The sequence below is a fragment of the Gopherus flavomarginatus genome, chromosome 9 (assembly GCF_025201925.1).
Source record: "Gopherus flavomarginatus isolate rGopFla2 chromosome 9, rGopFla2.mat.asm, whole genome shotgun sequence".
Lineage (NCBI taxonomy): Eukaryota > Metazoa > Chordata > Testudines > Testudinidae > Gopherus > Gopherus flavomarginatus.
This window is the reverse complement of record NC_066625.1, coordinates 20540845-20566042: the sequence shown is the minus strand read 5'-3', so window position 1 is coordinate 20566042 and position 25198 is coordinate 20540845. Positions and strand designations below refer to the sequence as shown.

At 41.7% G+C, this 25198-nt stretch overlaps 1 protein-coding gene across 9 annotated transcripts in view; it reads right to left on the bottom strand.

The window, feature by feature from the left end:
* The window catches only part of SNX29 (sorting nexin 29), a 443704-nt gene that overhangs the window by 351967 nt on the left and 66539 nt on the right, over positions 1 to 25198 (bottom strand). For all 9 annotated transcript variants that reach the window (XM_050967714.1, XM_050967715.1, XM_050967716.1 and 6 more), the window contains 2 exons: positions 13806 to 13869; positions 11684 to 11812 (listed from right to left, as the gene is read on the bottom strand). In XM_050967714.1, the coding sequence (XP_050823671.1) occupies positions 11684 to 11812; positions 13806 to 13869 (193 nt within the window). The remainder of the gene's footprint in view (positions 1 to 11683; positions 11813 to 13805; positions 13870 to 25198) is intronic.

Genomic DNA, 25198 nt, shown 5'->3' with positions numbered 1-25198 from the left:
CAAAAACAATTGTGCATTACTGCAATATTTATTCAGAACATGTTAGTCTACAGGACCTTAGTTTAAAATTTGCTTTAAAAATATTTCTTTGGTGTGTTGCTGAAGACAATAAAATCACATCTCTAAATCATCCTTGCATAGATTTTAAGATGCACAATCTGAGTATTCATCTTTAGCCTTAAATGCTTGGATCTTCATAGTTTTTTTAAATAAATCCTTCAAAAGGACCACTCTTATCTAAAACATACCTTTTAATTTTAATTACTATAGTACAAAAAACTTGCTTCCAAAGTCTTCCTGTCCTTTCTGTCCATCCCTTTCTCCCTTCACATCCACCCACATTGAAGAGAGTCCTTAAAGGGACAACACCTCTTTCCTGCCAGATAGCTGAACAAATGAGTTTCCTTTTCTTTACTTCTGACTATTTGATGAAATAGTTTTAAGTGAAGCCTCTACCAAAATCAGTACCTTAGTAAGATATAAAATCCCATGTTACGCCTAAAATCTTTGGAAAAAATATTTTGTAAAGTTGGTGAAATTTCATAAACATGTCTGCTGTTATGGAGTCACACAAAGTAAATTAGTGTTCCCTTTTTCTAAAAGCAATGAACATTGTTATGAACAAACTAAACCCATGTGACTGAGTAGTTTAAAATAATGTTTTTGTTTCAGTGAGTTAAATATGTAGTAATCTGGAATGATTACTTTATGAAGGCTTAAGAGTACATTTAAAATATAAAATCATCTTAGAAATATTGATTAAGAAAATATAAAACAGAGAAGAGCTGCATCATGTATTCCATAATATTTAATGTTGCATTCAGCAGGTCAGCTGACTTGCCCTTACTACAGTTTTTGCAAATAAATCTCTGACAAACCTCAGGTATATCAAAAAACCCATGACTGACATTTTTATTCCCAAGTTTAGTGCTTTTAATTAGGTGCCTTCTGCACGTCCAGACTTCACCTTCTGGCATGCAGTGGAAAACATGCTCCATTTTCTTTAGAAAAAAATTGCAGAAGAGAGTTTTTTTCAAATGTCATTTGCTTCATTTGGGTTCAGAGATTTGGCTGGAAAGGGGTGATCAGGGAGGGAGAGGGAAGAGAGGAGGGAGACAGTGGGGAGAGGGCAGTGCCTGGGCAGAGTGGGGGCGGGGCCTGGAGCAGAGCAGAGATGGAACATGGGCGAGGCCACAGGTGGGCTGGGGAGCTAGCTTCCCCAAGCAGCAGCTTCACCCACCGCCCATGACAGTAGATAAGAGCAGGTCAGCTCCCGCACACCCAGTGAGCACTGCAGTCGCCTTATGCAGGGGCAGTATTCACAGAGCCAAATGCGCCAGCACTGCACATTCTGCATGAGGGAAAGGGTATGGGGGTCTCTGCAGGGAACTGTGACTCTCGGCCACCGTGAGGCGGGCCGGGCAGCTCAGTATCCTTTGCTGCCTCATCCCTCCCCCCCAGGGCTGTGAGCCCGGACTGCCATCGGACAAAGGGCCACCAGTTGAATAATACTGTGTAGGGCCCCATAAATCCTAAGGATGGCCCTGGAGAGGAGGGTCAGCTATACAACCTTGCCTTCCTAAGTGATAGTACTCCCCGTGGGTTTCCACCAGCTATCTGTCTGGCCTGAGGCAACTGACTCTGGAGCATTAGTAAGTAGTAAACAACTCTTTATTAAGGAAGCAAGGTTACAGAACATCAGAGCTCTGCTGTTCAGACAGAGTTGTGGTGGGGTAACATGTCCAGCGGATAATTCCAACAAGCTACTAAAAGCATACAACTTATATTTACTAATTATTTGGCAATCAATAAAAACCAAGTGTCTATCATACGAGCCACTATTACGATCCTTGCTGAACAGGTGCCTTTCGTATGATTTATGACCATAAGTGGTTCTCCATCACTCAATGTAACCACAGCTTTTCTATGCCATCCTCCATTATTACTAAATTCACAAACTGCAGGTAGCGACTCAATTTACGTTGGTAGCATTCCAAGTGGTTTTGGCCTACCCCTTAGATAAGGGGTTCCTTCTGTGCATGTCTGGACCAGTTTAACTTTTGTCAATGCAACCTACAGAAAGCATACTTTTCAAGGATAACCTAGCCAAGGTCACTGAAAAACAAGACAGAGAGACACTGTTAGATTTAAAGTGTTAGCAAACAAGAAAAAAAGTGAGAAAATTCCCTAAAATGTTCACATCAAGATATTCATAAAAGTATGAAGTGGGTCACATTTGCTTCAGGACCGCTTTCTTCAAGACAGTTCAGTGACTCCCAGCATGGAGAGTTTATGTGGTAATTTTCAAAACCTGTAGCCATGAGGGGTGTGAGGTGGACAGTGGTGTGTCCCAGGTAATAAATGCGGGGACAGTGCAGGAAGTATTGCTAAATTTACTACAGGTATTGGTGATTCTGGCCAATATATCGCTCATGAGGATGCCAAAGGCACAGAGAAGGCAATTGTTCAAGGCAACTCCAGGCTGCCCAGGCCTGTCTGATGCCAGTCCCCTGAAGTGCTACTAGATCACAGTAGGGTGGCTTATGAAAGTGTCCTACCATACTGGAAAAAAAACAAAACACCCCTTCCTATAAATGTTCAGTCTAAGCTTAAAAGAATACCTGCTTGAAACCTTTATTGAGATTATGACAGACAAAAAGAGATATTCATACCAAGATCAAGCTAAAACTCTAAAACAGAAGGGTTGTCGCTGTTGTTGAGCTCTGGCAAGTCAATTCAAAGCCAAGCCCCCTGAGCCAGCAACAAACCATCTCTAACTCTTTCTATCCATGAATCTAACCCGCGGATGGGCAAACTTTTTGGCCTGAGGGCTACATCTGGGTGGGGGAAATTGCATGCAGATCCACGAATGTAGGGCTGGAGCAAGGGGTTGGGATGCGGGAGGGAGTGTGGGTGTGGGTGCGGTGTGCAGGAAGGGACTTGGTGCAAGGGGTCCAGGGTGCAGGAGGGGGCTCAGGGCAGAGGGTTGGGGTGCAGTAAGGGTGTGGGGTGTGACAGGGGCTCAGGGTAGGGGGTTGGGGTGCAGGAGAGGTGCAGCAGGGGGCTCAAGGCAGGGAGTTAGGGGGCTCAGGGTAGGGAGCTGGGGTGCAGGGTGCAGAAGGGGTTCAGAGTGTGTGCTCTGCCCTGGCGCCGCTTAACTCAAGTGGCTCTGGGGTGGCAGCGGCGTGCAGGTGGGCTACGGCAGGCTCTCTGCCTACCCTGGTCCCGCACCACTCCCAGAAGTGGCCAGCATGTTCGGCAGTTGCTCCTGGGGGTGAGGTGGGGCAGGCGGCTCTGCCACGTAAGGCCCTGACCTGCGGGTACCACCCCCAAAGCTCCTACTGGTCGTGGTTCCCCTTTCTCAGCTAATGGGACCTATGGGGGGTGGTGCCTGCAGGCAAGGGCAGCCCACAGAGCCCTCTGTCCTCCCCTCCTCCAAGGGCCGCAGGGACGTGGTACTAGCCACTTCCAGGAGCGGTGCAGGACCAGGGCAGCCAGGGAGCCTGCCTTAGCACTGCTGAGCCATGGGGCTGGCAATCCCGTGGGCCGGACTGAAAGCCCTGACGGGCCAGATCTAGCCTGCAGGCCGTAGTTTGCCCTCCCCTGATCTAAGCACAACATGCAAGTAATCTGTTGTGGACTTGGACTAAAGAACCAAAGTACTGAGTTTTATTTACATATTTACCATCCAATTAGTAATAAAAAATCATGTAGTCTGAATGACCAGTTAATGGACTGCTTGCAAAGTCTTTTAAATTTTCTGTGTATTTTAATTGAATGCTCAGGTATCCATTTCAGTATGTATTCTTTTTCTGTGTGCATTATCAATTTATATTACTAGAAATACTATCTGTCTGCTCTGGCTGTAGCATGCATTTGGGAATGTTTGTATATCGCTTATAGTTAGGAACCTGTGTAAATCACTATTGCATGGTGGTCACAAAAATCATGAAAATACTCCCAAACCATGTCTTTTAAAAATACTACCTTAGTTACCATGATCTTTTTAATAGTACCTTAGCTTTCAGTGCTGTCCCCATGCAAAGAAACAGAGTGCTGTGTGCCTGTCTGTGAGGAAGAATGGAGTACTGTGCACAAATGTACTAAATTTCAAGGATGGAATCAATTTCACCAGCAAACTTTGTCAATGTCAAGACTAAGTTTGCTGGTTACATTTGTTCCATGAAAGGTCCATGAAATTCAATACTCTGCTTTACTTATACTATTTTTGTCTTATTTTTTGTGTCTGATTGCCAGTGAATGTTGTTCAAACAAAGGCTACTTCAGAAAAGAATTCCTTTGCTGTTTCCTGCCTACAAGTGGTTGCCATTTTGAAGGGCCCATGAAATGAGTAAAAGAAACATGTATTAATGCACCTACACCTGACCTCCCTTCCCCTTCCTCAGAGGATTCCACCTCTGGGATTGTCTGGGTCAGGTTTGGCTGGCTCTCAATGAGCTCCAGGCTCTCTGCAGAGTCTGCATCCTCCATGTCCCTCTCCTAAACAAGCTTTTCATCACTGGGCATTGCTGGGGCTCCTTCTTCCACATTGTCTGAGATGCCTACTGTCACCTGCCGGCTGGTTGTGGTGTCCTCACCTAGCATGGGATCCAGATCTGCATAGAACTGGCCAATTAGTGCTACCAGTAGAGCTCCCAGATTCTGACAAGATCCTCTGCCTTTTGGCAGGACTGTTGTAGTTCTTCCCCTTTACTCAGCATTGCTGCTCATCCCCATACAACTTTTGCATCCCCTCTGCAATGTCAGAAAAAACATGTTTATTCCCGGAGCAATTCCACAGCCGGGCTTGCACTGACTCTTCTCTACGCAGGCTGTGGAAGTCCAGGATGTCTTTCTTAGATTTAACTGCAGCATAAGGCTTGCCTGACATTTTCTTAGCTGCAGCTTTACCTGCTGCCCGTATCTATGTGCTAAGGTAACAAAGATGTGATTGATAAGGTGGACTACTAGAATAAGAGGAACTTCCAAAACATATTGGGAGTTTCAAAGCAGGGAAATGGGGAACAGACTTCCAGTCACTGTGGCCCTTGGGCAACAGAATTCAAAATTAGGACCAGAGTGATCACTCACAGGGACAGGAGCTTTGTGGGATAGTTCCTGGAGGGCTATTTCCATTGGTACAGGTAACACATTCTAATAGTGGTGCAGTTTATGTAGAGGGCTTATGTCATTCAAGGAGGTAGTTTAACTTGACTGACATAAAGTCAGTGTTTTACCAACAGGACTCAAAATTGAGTGTGGACACATGCAAGAATGTGTTGAGGTAAGGCAAATTTTATTGGTAAAACTTGGTAATGTAGATCAGACCCCAGTCAGTCACGGACATTTCACCTTAAAAGAGGTACCAAGTTTAAATCCTGATTTACTGCTAATCTCTACCAACACAACATCCGCAGGTGGTATGTCGGTGTAAGGCAAAGGTCTAGGGCTAAAAAGTCAACTGACCTTAAAGCGGGTAAAGTTCCTGCTGGAACTGCACACAATGCTGCCAGGACCCATGTCACTGACCCCAACAGCTAGCCAATACTTCGTATTTTTAAGGGGAGACAGGTTTCTCAGATCAGGAGATCACACTTCTGGTGCGAAGCTCCAGTTTCCATCATTTTCAAAAAAGTTGCAGTGTTGCTGTATGGTTAGGGTCCTACCAAATTCATGGTCCATTCTGGTCAATTTCACAGCCATAGGATTAGAAAATTAGTCCATTTCAAGTTTACATCTGAAATTTCACGGTGTTGTAATCGTGAGGGTCCTGACCCAAAAGGAGGTTGGGGGACAGGGGTCACAAAACTGCTGTGGGGGGCTCTGAAGGCAGCAGCCTAGGAGCCTCCTGGAGGTGGAGATGGGTCTGGTCATTCCAGCTGGGCGCTCCTAGCTGCTAGTCCCAGCTGGGCTGGGGAGGCACAGGACTTGCCCTTCCTGATCACACCATTCTCAAGGGAAGATTGGACCTACCTTTGGGTACTTCCCCCAGCTGCAGGGTGCTCCCAACAGCACAAGGGAGCTCAGATCCACCTCCACCTCTGGAGGCTGCTGCCCAGCAGGCGAGGTACCAGGAGGTGGGTCTGATTTCCCTCCCAAGAGTGGCTGTGCAGTGGAAGAGTAATTCCTATCCCTCCTGAGCCCAGAGGGGACTAGCAGCTGGAGCCGGGGGCATAGTAGGAGCCCCCAGCTACGGACCTCCCAGCCCTGCCCCTCCCATAGCAAGGTTTTATGTAGAAATGTCACGACAATGACACATTTTTCATGGTTGTTAATCTGGTAGGGCCCTATATATGATGCTGTAGATTCAGAACTCAATTCACCTTCATCTGTTCAGAAAGTCAACAAAGGCTGATATGTCTTAGGGCTCGTCCAGACTGGGGGGGGGGAAATCGATCTTAGATACGCAACTTCAGCTACATGAATAACGTAGCTGAAGTCGAATATCTAAGATCGAATTACTCACCCGTCCAGACGGCGCGGGATCGATGTCCGCGGCTCTCCATATCGATTCCGGAACTCCGTTCGGGTTGATGGAGTTCCGGAATCGATATAAGCGCGCTCGGGGATCGATATATCGCGTCTAGATTAGACGCGATATATCGATCCCAGAGCAATCGATTTTAACCCGCCGATACGGCAGGGTAGTCTGGACGAGGGCTTAGGCTACATCTATGCTATGAGGGTACATACTCAGCATGGCTAAGCTGTGTCTCCACTATTGCTATCCACTCTACTATGGCTACAGTGCGATTTATACTCAGCCTAGCTGTACAAGAGCAGGGGAGTAACACCCCTACCTCACAAAGCTAGCACAAGTATGTGTAATCACACCCCTATCTCTTAGTGTAGGCATAGCCATAGTGAAGGGTACACGCCTGGTGGATTGGCAAAAGGTGTTTGTACTGACACTCCCACAAGGTAGGGATGTAAAACGTTAACCAGCTAACCAGTAAGCAGTAGTCTTACTGGTTAACCCGCTTTAACCATTAACCTGCTAATCCTGTTAGCCCCAGCCCCAGCTGCACCGGACAGATCGGCCCCAGCTGGTTAACCATTTAAACTAAATATTTTAAATCATTTAAACAGTTACCTTTTATACAGTATTTACACCCCTACCAGAAGAGGATGTTTGCCAAGGGAAGGCAGCTGTACACTGTGGTAGAGATTCTATAACATCCCTCCCACATCCCTCCTTATCCAACTCTGTCCTGTCTCAACCAAACCCTCCACAATGGCCTTAACAAAAAGTTAAAACAGAGGCTTTTCAGTATGCTTGGAAGTAAACAAACATGGGCTCTAGAGGACCAAGTGGGAGACTGAGTCCAAAAAATAGAGGACCTCTCACAAAGAATGCTCTGCCAGCAGTTCCCCTCATTTTTATTGAGGAAGGTCCTGCTCAACACACCTTGAATTCTACCCAGAAGTTTATTGGAAGTCAATTCAGATCACAAAACACTGATCTACTGTGCTCCCAATATATAACCCCATTTAATGAACCAGTTGCAGCATGCTGCTTCACCTTCCAAATGGCCCCAAGGTATAATCTCAGGTAGACAGCTGTAAGGTGGTGGGTACTTTTACTAATCAGGGAAAGGAAATAAAGCTCCTAGCATTAGTCCTTTTAAGGCCCATTCCTCAGGGCTTGTTTTATTATACACAAAACAGTCACAGAACCAAAGTCAACTGAAAAAACACTTGGCAATAATCCCCCGAGGCTTTCCTGATTCAGCCAGCGTGAAGGGGAGAAAACACACCTTTCCCCTTACTTCCTCTTCGAGTAGTCATGTGACCAGCCAGTTCCTGTAAACCATTTACAGGTTCCTGCTCTATGACAACTAGGGACATATTATAATTATTAATATAGTATATCCAGCTCTATAGCTGTTAGATGCTATATAGTAAATGCATATGCAACACACTAAATGCACTGCAACTTATGTCTTTTAACTAACTCTACTAATAGCCTCATATACACAATTATCAAGAGAGGTGGCATACTGCCCACTGCAACAGAGAAACAGTTGCCCATAGCTACTCTGAGTTCTGTCACAGAGATAAGAATGGAGTCACTCAAGAGCACCTCTGCTAGCGTTCACAAGACAGCTAACAAAATCTTTTACAGTCAACTGTAGTAAAGGTTGCTGATATATCTAAAACAATCAGCATGGGCCCTTTATCTTCATCCATTGCTAGGTGATCATTAACTAAAGCAACCACTGCTGTTTCTACCTCATACCCAAGCCTATAATCAGATTAAACATGATTAAAAAATCTGAGGAATCAAAGAACTGCCAGAATTGCCTTGCCACAATCTTCTTGTTACCTTTGCTAAAATCTGAGCTATGACACAGATCAATGGTGAGTGAAAAAAATTAATATTGAGAGTTAGTTTCCTGAGCACAGGCCTTACACAGCAGCTTCTTTAAGAGCTGCTGGTACCCAGCTCCATATATGGAAATATTGACAATCTTGACCAACAGTAGCCTCTGTACTCTTCCCCTGGCCTTCACCAGCAAGGACAAGGTTCTAATTTGTACGTTGTGGCATGAAGCTGCCCCAACATCTCTAACTTCAACAGGCAATTGTGGCTGAAACTCAAGCAAACACAGTGTTTGTCCCCTCACAACACTGTTCAGCCTCCATGGCAGAGAATAGCTCAGGCTGAATCTAAGCATTTTCAGTTGCAAAAAACAGGAAAATTTTTCTTAATGAGAACACCACACACGACAGTAATTGAATAGAGACAGCAAGGATTCCCCAAGCCACTCAGAACAATTCAGCTGTGCAAGACTTTGCAAATGCTATGATGGATGTGAAGTATATTTTTTGCTTCCCGCATGCAATCTTAACAACTCAGTATGAAGCAATCAGTCCGATTGGGCTCAAGACTTTCAGCATCAACACTAGCTAACTCCCATCTTCTGTTATCTGTCGCAAGTCATCTGTAAACCATAGTGACATGTGAGGACAAAGTCAGAACAGTCTGTAATTAAGAGTCACTGTAACAGTGGAGAATGAATGTTGTCAATGGTTTGATAAGACTTTATAATAAAGTGGTCTGTCAGAAGAACAGATTTATCCCTTAAGACCTCCTGGAAAACTCACTGGGAGTCCAGGCAAAACCATCAAAACAGGTAAGATAGATGCATCCAAATCTCAAACTGAAGGAGATAAGGGTTGGTCCATCACAGGGGTAATTATCCATCATTCTAGTCTTACTTCTACCCCAGACCTAAACCACAAGAGCTGGAGTATGCCCTCCCTTTTGAGTTTGCAAACTATAGAAACAAGAAGACACCTATAGCCTAGGATAATACAACACAGCTTAGTACTTGAGAAAAGATTGCTCAAAGTGTTTTGCTGAAAGACCATTAATTATATTGACTTTGATTTAAAATAGAATCAACAGAGAAGACAAGCTCATTTATACTTTGTGCCAACACACACTTGGCAGAGTAAACTTTGCTCAAAAGAAGATCCAGGCTGGAGAAAATTTAATCCTTAGCTTGAACCTCCTATTGTTATTTGGGGATTTTTCTAGCAAATATTTAGATATATTTCCGGCTATACAGCAGCTGACAGTTGACCTATTTGCTTAAACACTGAGTGATGTAGTTTCTTCTGAAAATGCTGAAAAATGCTTATACATCATACTATGCTGCTGGAAAATAAAGCAAGTTTTTGACACAGGTGAAGTTATGACCACAGATATAAATCATCACAGTGACAGTTTTCCATACCTATTTCAAAATTAAGCATTAGGCGTAAAACAGTAAATGGCGGCAAATAAAAAAGATGAATGACTTGAAAGGAAATTTGATTAATTTAACCAGCTTGTTTGCAGGAAACATTCCCTCCCCCTCCCCCCCCACGCACTTGTTTACTGATTACTTAGTACAGTATTTTAAATATCTGAGAAATAATGAGTAAGAAGAAAATCAGATGTGCCCACACAAAGTATTTACTCTGTTATTAAATTTAAAAAGAAAGTCTCTTAAATGAAGCTGAAATTCACACTTTTAAAAAGGTGCAGCATTACTGCTTTTCTTGTATCACACTCTTTAGAGGCAATACAGTGCTAACATCTCATGCTTTATGTTCACTGACAACATCAGCATGAAGACTATATTATTTTAATAAATTATTGAAATATTTTTTTCTTAAGAGGCTCATGTGGCACTTCATAAATCATCCTCCACTAGGGGATTGAGGACATATAGTCTCATGTGAAAGGGCATGGCTTAAGACAAAATACAGGCAAAGGGAGACTTAAAAAAAAATTAAGCCTATCCCTTTTTATGGTCTCTAGACCCAATACCTAACTGTTACTATTTTTATTGCCTCTAGATTTTAATCCTGGACTATTGCTTTGTTATTTTTTAAATTTAACTTAACTCCACACAACTACCAGTTACTAATATCCCTTCATCCCTCGGCTGCTGTTTGTGGGGTTTAGATCTTTTTTCATTAAGGTTGTTAATCCTTACCTATTTTCTCCTGAGTAGTTACTTTTTAACCATTAGTAACTACTGACAATTAATTTAAATCGCATCTATTGTAGATTTTAATTTTCCCCCCTTTAGAACCCCCAGAATCTAATTATATTCCAGTGTGAGACTGTAGAAGATGCTAAAACTGAATAGCCCTACTGATTATGTCTACAGTCTAGATACATTACAATAGCATGTGAGGAAAACAATTTGGTAAAGACAAAATCTTTTCATCGACTACAAGATAACAAGAGATTCACATTTTCATTTCATTTCAGATCGGTTAGTTGAGTACAGCATATTTGCTTGGAAATTAAACTTTGAAGGTTGCTCACATACAGATCACAAAGGCAGGTGAGCACAGAATAATAGACTATGAGTATATATTAAATTATTTCAATAAAATAGTATCAACATCTTAAATTACGCTATTTTCAATACATAATATAGCCTTTTTCTGTTCAGTAAGTACAGAAGTAGACAAAGCCATTTAGTTACAGTTAGTAAATTGAATGTTCGTGGGACAAGAAGAGTGAAAGGAACTACCTTACTTTGAAGATAGTAAACTTTTCTTCTATTCCCTTAAAAAGCAGATACATTCCTATTGACCCTTACCCAGAAGAGTCTTTCCTTGCATTCTCTCAGATCCTTGACTACAGAACATTATTACTAGTGAAAGTTATTGGTTTTGACCAAGTCTACAGCTTTGAGAGGAACAAACTTGGAGCGGGAGGGACATCTGTCTAGCCAGCCATATCAGCCAAATCAATCTTGGAAATCAGTGGGGTGACAACTGTCAGCATTTTACTGTGCTCACACCCAAAGGGTTTTTTTTCCTCCCAGTAAATACAAAAAAAAAATCTTCCCAATGAAAATACACACAAAGATATGTTTACACAGAACAACAAAATACAAAGAATGAAGTTTATTAATGAAAATTACATTTCTTTGAAACTTACCACACAATTTACACACAGAATGGTTTAATATGATGTATTTATGCACTTCATAGAACAGATTATGAAGTACATAGATCACCTACTCCTGCACATTTGTGTGTCCCTTACTCTCCTTACCACCAAATGAAGTCTTTCCATATGCAATTCACCTATGTAGGTCTTTTCTAAAGAAAGCTAAGTATATTTATTCCAAACTTTACCTGGCTTTCAGTGATTTTTTCACCTCCCTACCTTGCCAAGGCCTGGATCTTTGCTGCATGTCGCTCCTCATGCTCTGCTACTTTCCGTCTCAAGTTTTCAATTTCTTGCCGGAGTAGTGCAGAATGTTCCATCTCTCCATCGAGCAGGTTTCGCAGAGATCTGGAAGAAGGGAGCTCCATCTGTTATAACTAGGCAAATTCCCTGCGATTTACAGTGCTGTATATATAAAGGTGGGTGGGGCTCAACCTACAATCACTGGGAGGGGAGGGGCAGGAAATGGATGGGGTTCATCAGCAGTCCCTACATTTTAAACCACAATAAGAATAAGTTACAAATAATTAAGTCACACTTTAAACAATAAAAAGCAGGACATTAAAAAAAGCCACTTAAAGGTGTAAACTGCAATCTGTATGACTATAGTATGTGTCTCAGACAACCCACTGGGAGAAAAGGCCACACTTTCTTTATATCATTTCTATGCTTTTACTTATGGTGTTCCAAATAGACTGAGTAAGTACGTTGCTGGAATAAGGAAGATTTTTGCCTATTTCATTTTGTTATTAAAAATATTTGTAAACGTTTAATTTTAAATAAGATAGCATTTTTCATCCAAAAGAAATAGAAAAAGATATACAAACCATACATTGACACAACATTAGTATAATATATTTATATCCGGTGTGGTTTATACTTCTGGTGTGGCAGCTAACCGACATACAAGATGCTGCTAACTGAGAAAACAGGAGACATTCTGGCCCGAGGTAATAGGGCAAACCTGTTCTCTTATGAAAAGTATCCTGAGATCTTAAAATATTATTTTGACCACAGATTTAGTCTTTGTAAAAATATAGTTCAACAAAAATTCTCAGCTCAGTCAGTTCAATGCAATTTTAATTCTAACGAAAGTTTGTTTGCTTGTAAATCATAGAAATCATAGATTGTAGGACTGGAAGGGACCTTGATAAAGTCATTTAGTCCAGTCTCCTGAAGTGAGACAGGACTAAGAATTATCTAGATTAGACTATCCCCTACAGGTGTTTGTCAAACCTATTCTTAAAATCCTCCAATGATGGAGATTTCACAACTTTCCTAAGTAATTTGGTCCAGTGCAGAATGACCCTAACAGTTACAAAGGTTTTTCCAATGTCTAACCTAAAACTCCCTTGCTGCAATTTAAGCTCATTCCTTCTTGTCCTATCCTCAGTGGGTCTGAATAACAGTTTGTCACCTTCTCTTTATAACAACCTTTTATGTACTTGAAGACTTATGTCCGCCATCAGTCTTGTCTTCTGCAGACTAAACAACTCCATTTTTTTCAACCTTTCCTTGCAGGTCATGTTTTCTAGACCTTTAATCATTTTGTTGCTCTCCTCTGGACTTCCTCCAATTTGCCCACATCTTTCCCCAAGAGTGGTGTCCATAACTGGACACAGTACTCCAGTTAAGGCCTTATCAGCACTGAGTAGAAAGGAAGAATTAGTTCTCGTGTCTTGCTTACAAAACTCCTGCTAATACATACCAGAATGATGTTCATTTTTTGCAACAGTATTACACGGACGATTCATATTTACTTTGTGATCCACTATAAGCTCCAGATCTTTTTCTGCAGTTCTTTTTCTGAGGCAATCATTTCCCATTTTGTATTTGTGCATTATATTATTCCTTCCTAAGTACAGTACTTCACATTTGTTCTCACTGAATTTTATGCTATTAATTTCACACCACTTTTCCAGTTTCTCAAGATCATTTTGAATTCTAATCCTGTCCTCCAAAGCGTTTGCAGCCCAGCTTGGTATCAACCACAAACTTTATAGGTGTATGCGTCATGCCATTTTCCAAATCATTTATGAAGTTAATGAATAAAACCGGACCCAGGACATATCCCTGCAGGACCCCATTCAATATGCACTTCCAGCTTCACAGTGAACCATTAATTATTACTCTGACTAGATAACAGTTACACATCCACCTTACATGAGGTTATAGAAACACTGCAGCATTTTGCTTGTTAAGTTGCACAAAAGGAATGCAAGCACCAAGCAAAAGATAACTGCTTTAATAGCAATTTTTCCTACATGTAAAGGAGCTAAGTGACAAAAACATAAATATTATGAAATTATACATGGCATCCAGTGTACAAATAGAAAGTTACCTGTTCTGTTCTTCGAGCTCATCCTTTCTGTTCATCATGGCCACAATAGCTTGCCGAAGTTCATCTGAGAAGGGAAGAAAATATAAATGAACTATGCATCCTTTTATCATTTCAGATCAAAAGGTCATAAGTACTATGGCCTCAATGCTTACGTTTCATCAACTTAAGTGATCTTTTAAGAAGTGGTGTAACTTGACACCTGCAGTATGCAATAGAATACCTTGTTTAGTATTGTAAATCAGTCTGCATGACGCTGTAATTCTAATTTTAACAATGCAGTCTACCTCACTGCAGTGGTGTCTTCTGACACTGCCACATACGACACCTTAAAATAAGTTAATATTTTCAATATATGTAGATGAACAAACCAAATCGTCATAGCTTACTATCTTTACTTTACTCAACCTCTGAGCTGAACATTCTGACAAAGGAGATCTGCCTTGACAAGATAACTCCTCTTTCCCTAGTTTCTGAGGGAGACTTTCGGGCACATCAAGTTACCAGAAATAAACTAATCAAGAGTCTCTCGCTTTCTTGTTGATCAAAACTAAAAGTTTAATTAGTACAGAGTAAGTCCCTTTTAAAACCAGCTTTACTTGTTCCATAACTCAATCCCTACCTTCTGGAGTGTCTGTATTTTTTAACTAACTGAGAATTCTCTTGGGGGAACAAAGGCAAGGACAAATATGAGTCAGAAAATCCAATGACATCACATCAAGTTTTTAGGGTGGAATTTTACACTGCTGTACAGAATTACTAAACTACATGCAATAAATTCCTTCTGCATCCTAATAAAATTGAGAAATGCTAGATCCGAAGACCAGTCACATCGTTATTCTAGATATTCCATACTGCACAAGAAAAACTTATTAAATGGACACATAAAATGGCAATTACACTAATGACATTTGGATTTTTACTTATGAAACCATCAGATTCAGAGTGAGAAAATTCAGCCATCAGTAACTAACTTGGCAGAAGGTGGTGGCAGATTCGGGGACCCATATGAGTTCACCTCAGGCAAAAATTTTCAGAAGTACCTAAGGGTATGTCTACACTGCAATGTAACACCAGGGTTAGTGGAACTCAAGTTAGCGGCCCCTGGATTTGAGAACTCAGAGCTTGAGCATCTACACTGATTGCCAATGACAGGTTAAGAATTTTTCAACCAGTGCCCAAACCCAGGGTTCCAGCATCCACACTACAGTACACAGACACAGGTCCAACCAGCTGTATCCTAGACTTCCTAGTGGCCTCTTGAAATGTGGCTGCTCTATCCCTTTCTTTGCGGTGCAATGTGGGAAAACTTTACAATCCACGCCGCACATTACAAGAAGTTTAAACGCTCTGCCAACACATTCTGCCGAGTAGTCATTTTGGTCTGCACAGTTCCAGCAACTGGAGCCAGTAACATGGAGGACATTTCAACAACTTTTATTGCTTGTGCTCTCGCTACTGTTTCAGGACACAGGCAGCTGAATTTCCATGAAATGCTGGTGGGCAGTTCAGCAGCATTTTCTGACCCGCCAAAGGCACGTGACAGAGCTAATGATGGAGCAGGATGACGATAACACAGATATGAGACTCAACTGGCTGAGGCTGCTCATGACACTCAGGGTATGTCTACACTACGGGATTATTCTGATTTTACAGAAACCAGTTTTTTAAAACAGATTGTATAAAGTCGAGTGCACGTGGCCACACTAAGCATATCAATTCAGTGGTGTGCGTCCATGTACCGAGGCTAGCGTCGATTTCTGGAGTGTTGTACTGTGAGTAGTTATCCTGTAGCTGTCCCCTAGTTCCCGCAGTCTCCCCCACTCATTGGAATTCTGGGTTGAGATCCCAATGCATGATGGTGCAAAAACAGTGTCGCGAGTGATTCTGGGTAAATGTCATCACTCAGTCCTTCCTCAGTGAAAGCAACGGCAGACTATCATTTCGCGCCCTTTTTCCTCTGGATTGACCTGGCAGACACCATAGCATGGCATCCGTGGAACCTGTTTTGCCTTTTGTCACTCTAATCTAAACACTGAACACTGCAAGTGAATGTTGATAACTAAAACGGCAAACATCAGAATCATGTTTCACCCCTTGGAGAGCAGACACAGCAAACGAAGCTCAACTACAGTGATAATGTTCTTTTTAATGGAGATAGGGATAAGCACAGCCCCCACAATAAACAATCCCGTTACATAAAATAAATGTTTTAAATAGTTATATCAGGAAAACACCTGAAAAATGATCATACTGAGGTTGTATTACCGAAGATTTCTACTGATCTTCCATGAAATACAATCTGCAACTGTTCTTACTGGACCTCAAAATGGCCAATGAAATCCAGTATCAGATAAATAATTGCAAAAACTAGATATGCCATTACCAAAATTTGACTACTTTTGATCCCATATAAAATAATGCAATAATCTTAGCAAAACATTTATTTCCCTTCAGCCCATAACACAGATGTATTGTTTCAGTATCTTGAACGTCTCAATATCCTTACCAATACGTATGTTGTTTGTGCCACTTGCAATAGCAAGAAAAATAATATCCAGATATTAAGAGTCAAAAGACAGCCATCATATCAAGGATCATTGTCAGTAAGGTACACATTTGTTTAAGGGACTAGCAACTCTTATTGAGGGGGAAATCACTTGTACTGGAGGGGAAAAATGGAACGAATCTACTGAAATATGGTATCCATATAAAACCCTTTTCTCTAAGGATTCCAATACCTTTACTTTTTACAAACTCATGTCCCTCTTACTTGGTTTTAGTTTCTCTCACACAGCTAAACTGGTCATTTGGGATTTTATTTTCTTATATCAAGTACTAAAATTTGCCAAATGAAGCTAAATAAATTCTCTTACATATTTCAATTATTTTAGTCTATCCCTGCATTTTAAATTTAAAAAATAACACTTATCAAATACAATACTTTTTCAAAAGCTGCCCTTTTTAAAAATGAAAATGTCTCCCTATTTAAAGTAAATGGAAAAATGGGTAAGAAATGCAGTTTAATTCATTTTCCAAAAATTACAAATCATGATTCATTATATCACACCTTTTTGCTTTCTGTTCATTCCATTTACATACTGAACAGCCATGCAGTTTCAAACGAGCCGTCAGTCAAAATGGTGCAGTGCAGATTTAATCTTTAATCTATCTATGTGAAGAGACCTCTTCACCTTTACTGGAAGTTATAGAGACTTATATTCGGAGCATCAAAATTATAAATGAATCCTAATTTAGAATATTGCATTCTAGTTTGTGAGAATAAGGAGGGGGAAGAGCTGGATGCAGCCAGCAAAGTTGCAGCACACTTTTATTCTGTGTGCGCTATGAAGAAATAATAATTTGTACACTGATCTTTGTTTAGAGTTCAAAATAGCATTCCAAAAGTGCAGCCAACCACAATTACGCATCTAGGGAATTTCTTTTTAAATATACAATTATATAAGTTATAAGTGGCTGAAAGTTTTCCTAAATGGATTTTAAACACAGTTAGGCTTGCAAATGAGCAGTCAAGCCCATTAGAAGAAAAAGAAAAAACACAATTATGGGAGCATGAGTAACTTGTGCGAGATATCCAGAAAAATATAATATAAAGAAATGACTGTGTATTGCACTTATCAATCAATAGGTCTCTTGGTAATCATTAACTTCCAGGTTCACTATTTCATTGCTAAGATAAAGTACAGCAAAAAATTTGGGATCTTTTGAAAAATGTTTTCCTCTAAAAATTATTACAATTTTGTAGAAAAAAACAAAAGTCTTATTCATCAGATTCATTTCAGAAAACTAAATAGGTATTAGCTGTCTAAGGACAAAACACTAAGAGAAATTGGTTTAATCATCTATAACTTTAACGTATTAAAGAATGTCGGAAGGCAGGTCCTAAGTTTAATTTTAGGAGAGTGCTTGTCTTAATTCATCCCTCTCAATCAACAAATGAACCCACAGTACCAACACACAGTACACCACTCTGGGTAATCCTATAGGCCACACATACAGTCACTTAAATGTCATTGTACAAGCAGGCCAACTGTTGTCCTGAAAGCTTGAACCTTCCTAAACCTAAGCACCCTTTAGCTCTTAATGGTTGGCTTTTCTCAGGCTGTTGCATAAGGGTAGCTGTAATGCTCTCTCCCTCTCCCAGTCCAAGGGAGGCCACTCAGGCTAGTCCTATGGGGTCCAGACCAGAGTCTGAGAGACAGGCAAATAGTCAATAACCGGGCTTTAACCTGGTCTAGGGTAGCTCAGGTAGTCAGCCCTTAACTATAGTCTATCACGGCTGTCTTTGGCCTGGGCAGAACTCAGTCAACTAGCAAACCAACTGTCTCAAAGCAGCTGGCTGTAGCCGGAGTGGAGCTCAGGCAGCCAGCAACAAACAGTCTTCCAGGGCTGGCTTTGGCCTGAGCAGAGCTCAGGCGGCCAGCAAACCAACAATCTCTAAGGGGCTGGCTTTGGCCTGGGCAAAGCTCAGGCAGCCAGCAACAAACAGTCTCAAAGGGACTGGCTGTAGCCTGAATGGAGCTCAGGTGGCCAGCAAACAGTCTCAAAGGTGAGTGGTGAAGGAGCTCCTATTCTGGGCTAGAGCCTCCTTGCACCGTATATGGGGTCAGCCACTCGGGATGCGGGTGGCAGGGGGACGTGGGCCCACCCTACTCCACCACGTCCCAGCCCAGGGCCCTGGCAGGGCCGGGATTGGCTGCCCTTGTATCGGCAGGGATCCAGAAACAACACGCAGACTGAGCCACGCCTGGTTCTGCAGCCAGCTACTCCGTGCCTGCCCCGGGCTACTTCCTGCCTCCCCGGGATTTGGTACCTGCAGCCTCCAAGCCTCTTCCGGCTCTTCGGGGTAAACGGCAGTGGGTACTCTGGGCCAATCCTCGTCCATACCTGGGGATCGAGAACAGCCAGACGTAGGTTCCTCTCGGGGCTTCTGGAGAACAGGCTGAGCATCCTCCTCCATTGCAGGCTCTTCCCCAAACTGAACTGCAGGGCTGCCCTTTTATATTCCAGCCCCGCCCTAGCCCTTCTGGCAAGGGGGGTGGGGTGATCTAGACTCCGCCCCCCTCAGAGGCCTGGAATGCTCCCTCCCTCCCTCTCCCGGTCAGAGGGAGGCCACTCAGGCTCACTACAGTAGCCAATCTGCTGAACAAACCGTACCAGGGCTGGAGGCCACAGAACCCCTCACAAGGGTTACATATTTAAATTAAAAAGAAGAAAAAAAAAAGGTCTAAAAGCTGTGAGGCATGAGTATACAGAAAAAGGAAACCTAAAGACAGCATATGTTACAGAAAATTAGTGACAACCCATAGTCAACAGATTCATCTGTGGCTCAGTATCTTTACAGAAAGGATAAGAGCAATGATTACAGTATTCAACCAAGGACTAGAATAAGAGTGGGGGAAAGAAATCAGAACACTGCCTTAATGGCCACCAAGATGACCAATACATGTAGAACTGATAAATGAAATTGTTTTTAATTGTTCCCTTTATTAATATAACTTCTGTTCACCATTCATTACACTTGCCTACACTGTAACTTCTGTTCCATATTGTAATTCAAACCCCATTTTAAAACACTCACTCCATTTTGTAAAAGCTTCCTCCAACCTTCATTTTTGCAAACCCTGCTGTAATCTTATTAGTTTAGTTTAGATGTGTGAATGAGGTATGTATGGATGACGGAATCAACCTCCAGCCCCAGCCTGTCCTGATGAGATAAAGTTCAAATACCAACGGCTGAAGACCTAGACAACAGCCCTAAACAAACTAAGAAGCATCCACCCTAAAAAGAAAAGGACAACAGAACAACAGAAGGAAGATCAAAGCCAGGTTCAAGGCTGAAAGTCACGCCTGCAATTGATGGGTGATCAATCTAAACCCAGAGGCAGCGTGACACAGCAAGACCTATAGGCTTTGAATCCAAACTAAGCGCACGTCCAGACTAACCCGCGGCATCGGCGGGTTAAAATCGATTGCTCGGGGATCGATATATCGCGTCTAGTCTGGACGCGATGTATCGATCCCCGAGCGCACTTACATCGATTCCGGAACTCCATCAATCCGAACGGAGTTCCGAAATCGACACGGAGAGCCGCGGACATCGATGCCGCGCCGTCCAGACGGGTGAGTACCTCGATTTTAGAAATTCGACTTCAGCTACGTTATTCCCGTAGCTGAAGTTGCGTATCTAAAATCGATTTTAATACCTAGTCTGGACGTGGCCTAAAAGCGTATAAAAAAGAAGGGTGAGATGAGAGACTCTGGGTAACATTCTGCTGCCAACATGGAAGGACATCAGTGCCTGGCCAACAGAGATCCAGCTTGTCCTTGTGTCTGGCTTTCCTGGCCAGTTAGCAGCCACTGGCTTTCCTGGCCAGTTAGCAGCCACAAGCTACAAACCCAAGCTACAAAATCAAGCTATGAACTTAAGCTATCTTCAGGACTGGTAACTATGCAGCAGCTGCAGAACAACTGATGGGTGTGTGTGTGTGTGTGTGTGTGTGTGTGTGTGTGTGTGTGTGTGTGTGTGTGTGTGTGTGTGTGTGTGTGTGTGTGTGTGTGTGTGTGTGTGTGTAGGTATTAGGTATAATGTGTGTGTATAAGAATTAAGATATTAGTTGTTAGTCATGAATCAAATTATCATCATAATAAATGTGGCATCTTTGTCTTGTCCCCTTTAATAAGATCCTGCTGGTTTTTACTGGTCTAATATAATTGGTATAACATACACAGGTACTGTATATACCTAATGACCAGGCACCCAGTCAAAGTGGCCAGAAAGTCACCACTGCATATTTGCCCGCTTTTTTCTGACTCCTCCAACAGCCATAAAGGAAGTCAGCATTTTAGTCTAACACAGAAGAAGGTCTATGTATTAAGCCATGTACAACCAAGGAAACTGCACCTCCTTCTCTGTCCTTCCCTTCTCAATGCTAAGCAAACCGAGCTCAGCTGCAAAACACAACCAAATTACAAAATTGTAACTACACACGAAATTAAGGTTCCCATATTCTTTGACTCCATTTTAACCAACCTTGAGGTTTGTGTTCACTGTCAAGCCCACTTGAAATACAGCTAGAGCAGATTCCCACATTTTATAGTACTGCAGCTTCCTTATAGGTATTTTAAAACTTGGTGGTTCCCCACAAGCAAATATCTTTCTTTTTAACCAATTCAGGACACTAGATTCAAGAGGGACATCAGAGTTTGGACATTTTTGCAACTTTATACAATTACATACACAGTTTAATTACATAATATGATCTAGGCTTTTTAAGTTATATTGTGAAAACATGGATTATTCTAATGTTCAGACACTAAAATTTTAGTGAGAACGGACCCGCTTTAAATTGCATAGGCTGGTTGAATCTCTCATAGCACCAGAGGTAAATCATTTTTCTAGGTCTGAAAGCACCACTTCCATAGCTTCATCACTGAATTCTTCATATTCTCCTTTAACAGAAACCCAGAATTCCTGGTTCATCAGATTTGAACACTTTGTCTTCCGCACATGATCATTTGACAATTCTAAGAGATTTTCTTGAGCAAAATATTTAAGGCTGGAATGGAGTAAACTCTTACTGAGAATGCATTCTGAATCTAATTGGTATCTGGAGATTTATGTTCAGCTCCAGGAAAATATTCATCAGAATGGAAATAACATACAAACAAGTTAATATGTGGACTTCAATAACATTTTGATCACTTTCACTCTCGTTTAAAAGTCTGATAACATGCTGAAAAGGGAGTTAACTCCAAAGACAAAGCTTCTTCATCAATCTCCCAATTTTCTCTTTCATATCTGTATGTATTCCTACCTTGAAATGTTAGGTTCAGCCCATGCAATTTGTCGAATACATCCACCAAGTAAGCTAACGTAGTCAAGTATTGCACATTAAACGTGTAATCTGCAAGGTCTGTTTTCCCAAGCAGGAAAATTCTGATTTAATCATCCAATTTGAAGTCACTTTCTCATGTGACAACCACCTGTCTTCACCGTGAAACTAAAGTTGAATGTGGTCAAAGCCCATCTGACAGAAACCAAGGCATGAAGGGTCAAACTTTTGGTCAGTGCAGTGGCAGTCACACCTAGTGGATCCCAAGGAGGGAGTTGCCATTGCAGCCCGAAGCAGGCAGGAGAGCACCAATGGTTCACTCCTGTGGCACAGGCGCCCCTTTCCCTCATTCCTCATGCTGAAGTCTCCTGCCAGGCTGGACAAGAACAGCCTGGCTTTCCCCCATCCCAAAACCATTACCCTTCCTCCTGGCTTGAGGCTTCCTGATGATTCTTGGAGCTGTTGTGGGTTCTGGTAAAAAGGCACAGCAGGCAGAATGGGACCCGAGTAGCGGTGGGACTCCCTCCCAGCAAGAGGACCATTCCACCCCCTGCATTCTTTACCTCTCCTTGGCAACTTAAGACTTCCTGCCATTCTCTGAGACCACAAGGAACTACACAGATTCTGGCAGGAGGAGCAGCTCGCAGGTTCTCGCCAGGCTCCCTCTCAGCAGTCTCCCAACCCCTCAATCCTAACCCCTCCCTGCAGTCTTGAGGCTTCCCATCAGGGAGCTCCCATGGCTTCTGGCACGCAGAATAGGACCCAGGTGCTGGCCCCGTTCCCAGTCACATGAGATGCATGCACAGTAGTGCACATCCAGGCCTGGTTGCTGTGGATGCAACTGAAGCACAGCTACAGCTGCCCTGGTTTCTCTTTCTCAGAAGAAACAAAGATGGTCACATCAATTAATTTGTTCCCCAAACACTTGGGGCTTCCCCATGAATCCTTCATGGCTCTCTGAGGAAGCCACGCTTCACAGTTTAGGAAGCACTGAGCTAGAGGTCAGATGCTTTAAGGGACAGGTGAAGGGGAAACAGCTAAGTAAGTTTATGAAGTTACAACCCTTTGCTTAGTGAAATACTTTGTTTACTTGTGATACCATACACACAATTGTACTTAATACAGAGTTGTGTTGACCTCACCAGATGTAAAAATGTGGCACTCAGAGGTGAAAACATGTAAATATTGTGAATAAGTTAGAATATAAAACCGAACAACATGCGTATACCCCAAGAACATAGAGAGCTATCAACAAGGAACGGGTATCCTTGTGCCCACGATAATTTCCACCCACAGCCAAGCTTATAGGGAATACTGCCAACAAACTGGCATGTCGATATAAAAATTACATGCCTGGATCGCACAGAGAATACTTCTTTACCAAATAAAGCATGAAAAAAATAAGTTAGATCTACTGCCCCAGTCATAACTCACATATATTCATTATCGTACATTTAAGCCTATTTTAAATCTCAAACCAATGTTTAAAAGTCATTTCTTTTACAGGTTTGCAAATACCACTAATATAGGTCAATACTAATCACTAGGGGCTAAACCATGCAGCCCTTAATCACACTACTGAGCATATACTCCTACAAGAAGTCACAATGGAATTATTCATGGAAGTAAATGCTGTTTACCATGGGTTTAAGAAATGATGCAATGCCAGTTAGTAGTGCTGTAATCTGACCTGGGTTTCTCTCCACTTTGACGTCTATTTTGTGCTGCAGCATTAATATGTCTGAAATGATCAACAGCAACTCTCAGGCTTACTATATGCAATTAATTGCTGAAAAACTGAGGAAGCTAAGCAATACATATAGAACTTCAGGGAATACATTCCACACTGCACCTTATTACTGCTGATCTTTTTATTACTAATTTTGCATAAATGATTAAACAAATCAGAGTGGGATATTTTTAAATAAGAGGATTTTTGCAAAGATGCTGAACTTAATATCCCCCCAGAAAACCAGCAAGAGAAATACTCATGGGTTTATCAATACAATAAATTTGCCAACTGTTATTAAAAGTAACGACAGCAGATGATGTCAGCAGGTCTTCTGCACTTTCAATTAAGCTAAACTAATTGGTTTATGATTTGTACTGTGCATTTTATTCTAGGATGAGAAAGCTATCAGCAACTTTTCTCCCCCTCTACTTTGAACTTGTTCAGTTTTCACTTTATTTACATATTTTTTCTTAGCACTCTTCACACTTACATTGTTGTTGGTTTTTTTTTAATCAGATCTACGTCTTAGTTTTCCATGGTACCTATGCAAAATAACATGTAAAGAGCCACATCCTTCTGTGATGGACAAAGATGAAATGTTTATACTGATACAAATGAGATACATCAATCTATTATAATTCTGACCACAAAATAGGACTCACCTATGGAAACCAGCAGACAAATGAAGTAACACTTGGATTTGTCTCTCTGAGGAACAAACAAGTAGTTCTCGTTGACTGCTAAACTGCCCAGAGAGTTCTCTCATGTAGGGTGTACTACAGGGTTCTATTGTCACTCCTCTTGTTCGGTGTGTATGTTAAGTAGCTAGGAGATAGTTTGTTTGGGTTGCAGTACCATCAAGATGCTGACTCACCATGTTTTTCCTTTAGTCCTGGACTAATTCAATAATTTTCCCATTGTCTACTCAACACTTGGGCTAGATGAGAGCTAGTTGACTGCAATTCAACCAAGAAAGAGTGTTGGCAGGCTGTGAGAAATGGTCAGAAGAAATGATGGAGGTAATACTTGCTTCACTGACTGTGGGTTGCCCACATTATTGATCAAATTCACAACCAGGGCAAAAGCATTTTGCAGTCCATTAGTTCCACAGAGGAATAATGGTTACTTTCCCTACAGCAACTGTGGATCTTTGAGATGTGTTGATCACATAGATTCCAACAGGCAATGCAGGCCAAAAGAGTCTTACCCTGTACAGCACCATAAGTGGAATTTGTGTGGACAACATAACTCAAAAAAGAAATTTTTCTTTTGTACTACTAAAACTACTTTTAGAAGAGCAGTGTAGTGCATGAGTGAGCACCAAATCTTCAATAGACAGACCAAATATTCTCTAGATGTTTCTGCCTCTTGGTATCTGATATTAACAACTCAGACTCATTAGCAAGAAAGTGAAAACAAAATAAAAGCACAAGTACACCACATTACAAAAAGGTGCTTTGTTCATTTATTCCAATTACCATAGGTTGGATTTAATAGGCTACTTTATGATGTACTAGTAGAAATAAGCTACAGCACTTTGTGAAAATAATCAAGTGTTAGTATCATGAGGCCCTACTACAGCATTCAACTACTAGATTTTTAAAACTCTGCAATTATGACACTCAGCACTCAACCCATGGGGTGAGTGCCTATCTGAAGGCAGCTTGGAGAAATTCTACTGTATTAATAGTTGCCTTTTTCCAACAGTGAAAAATTGGTGTTTAGTAGATAGCAGATACTAATACTAATTAACTGGCATTGCTAACTATGGACCAGATCTTGCCAAACTACTTGTGAAACAAAGTCTA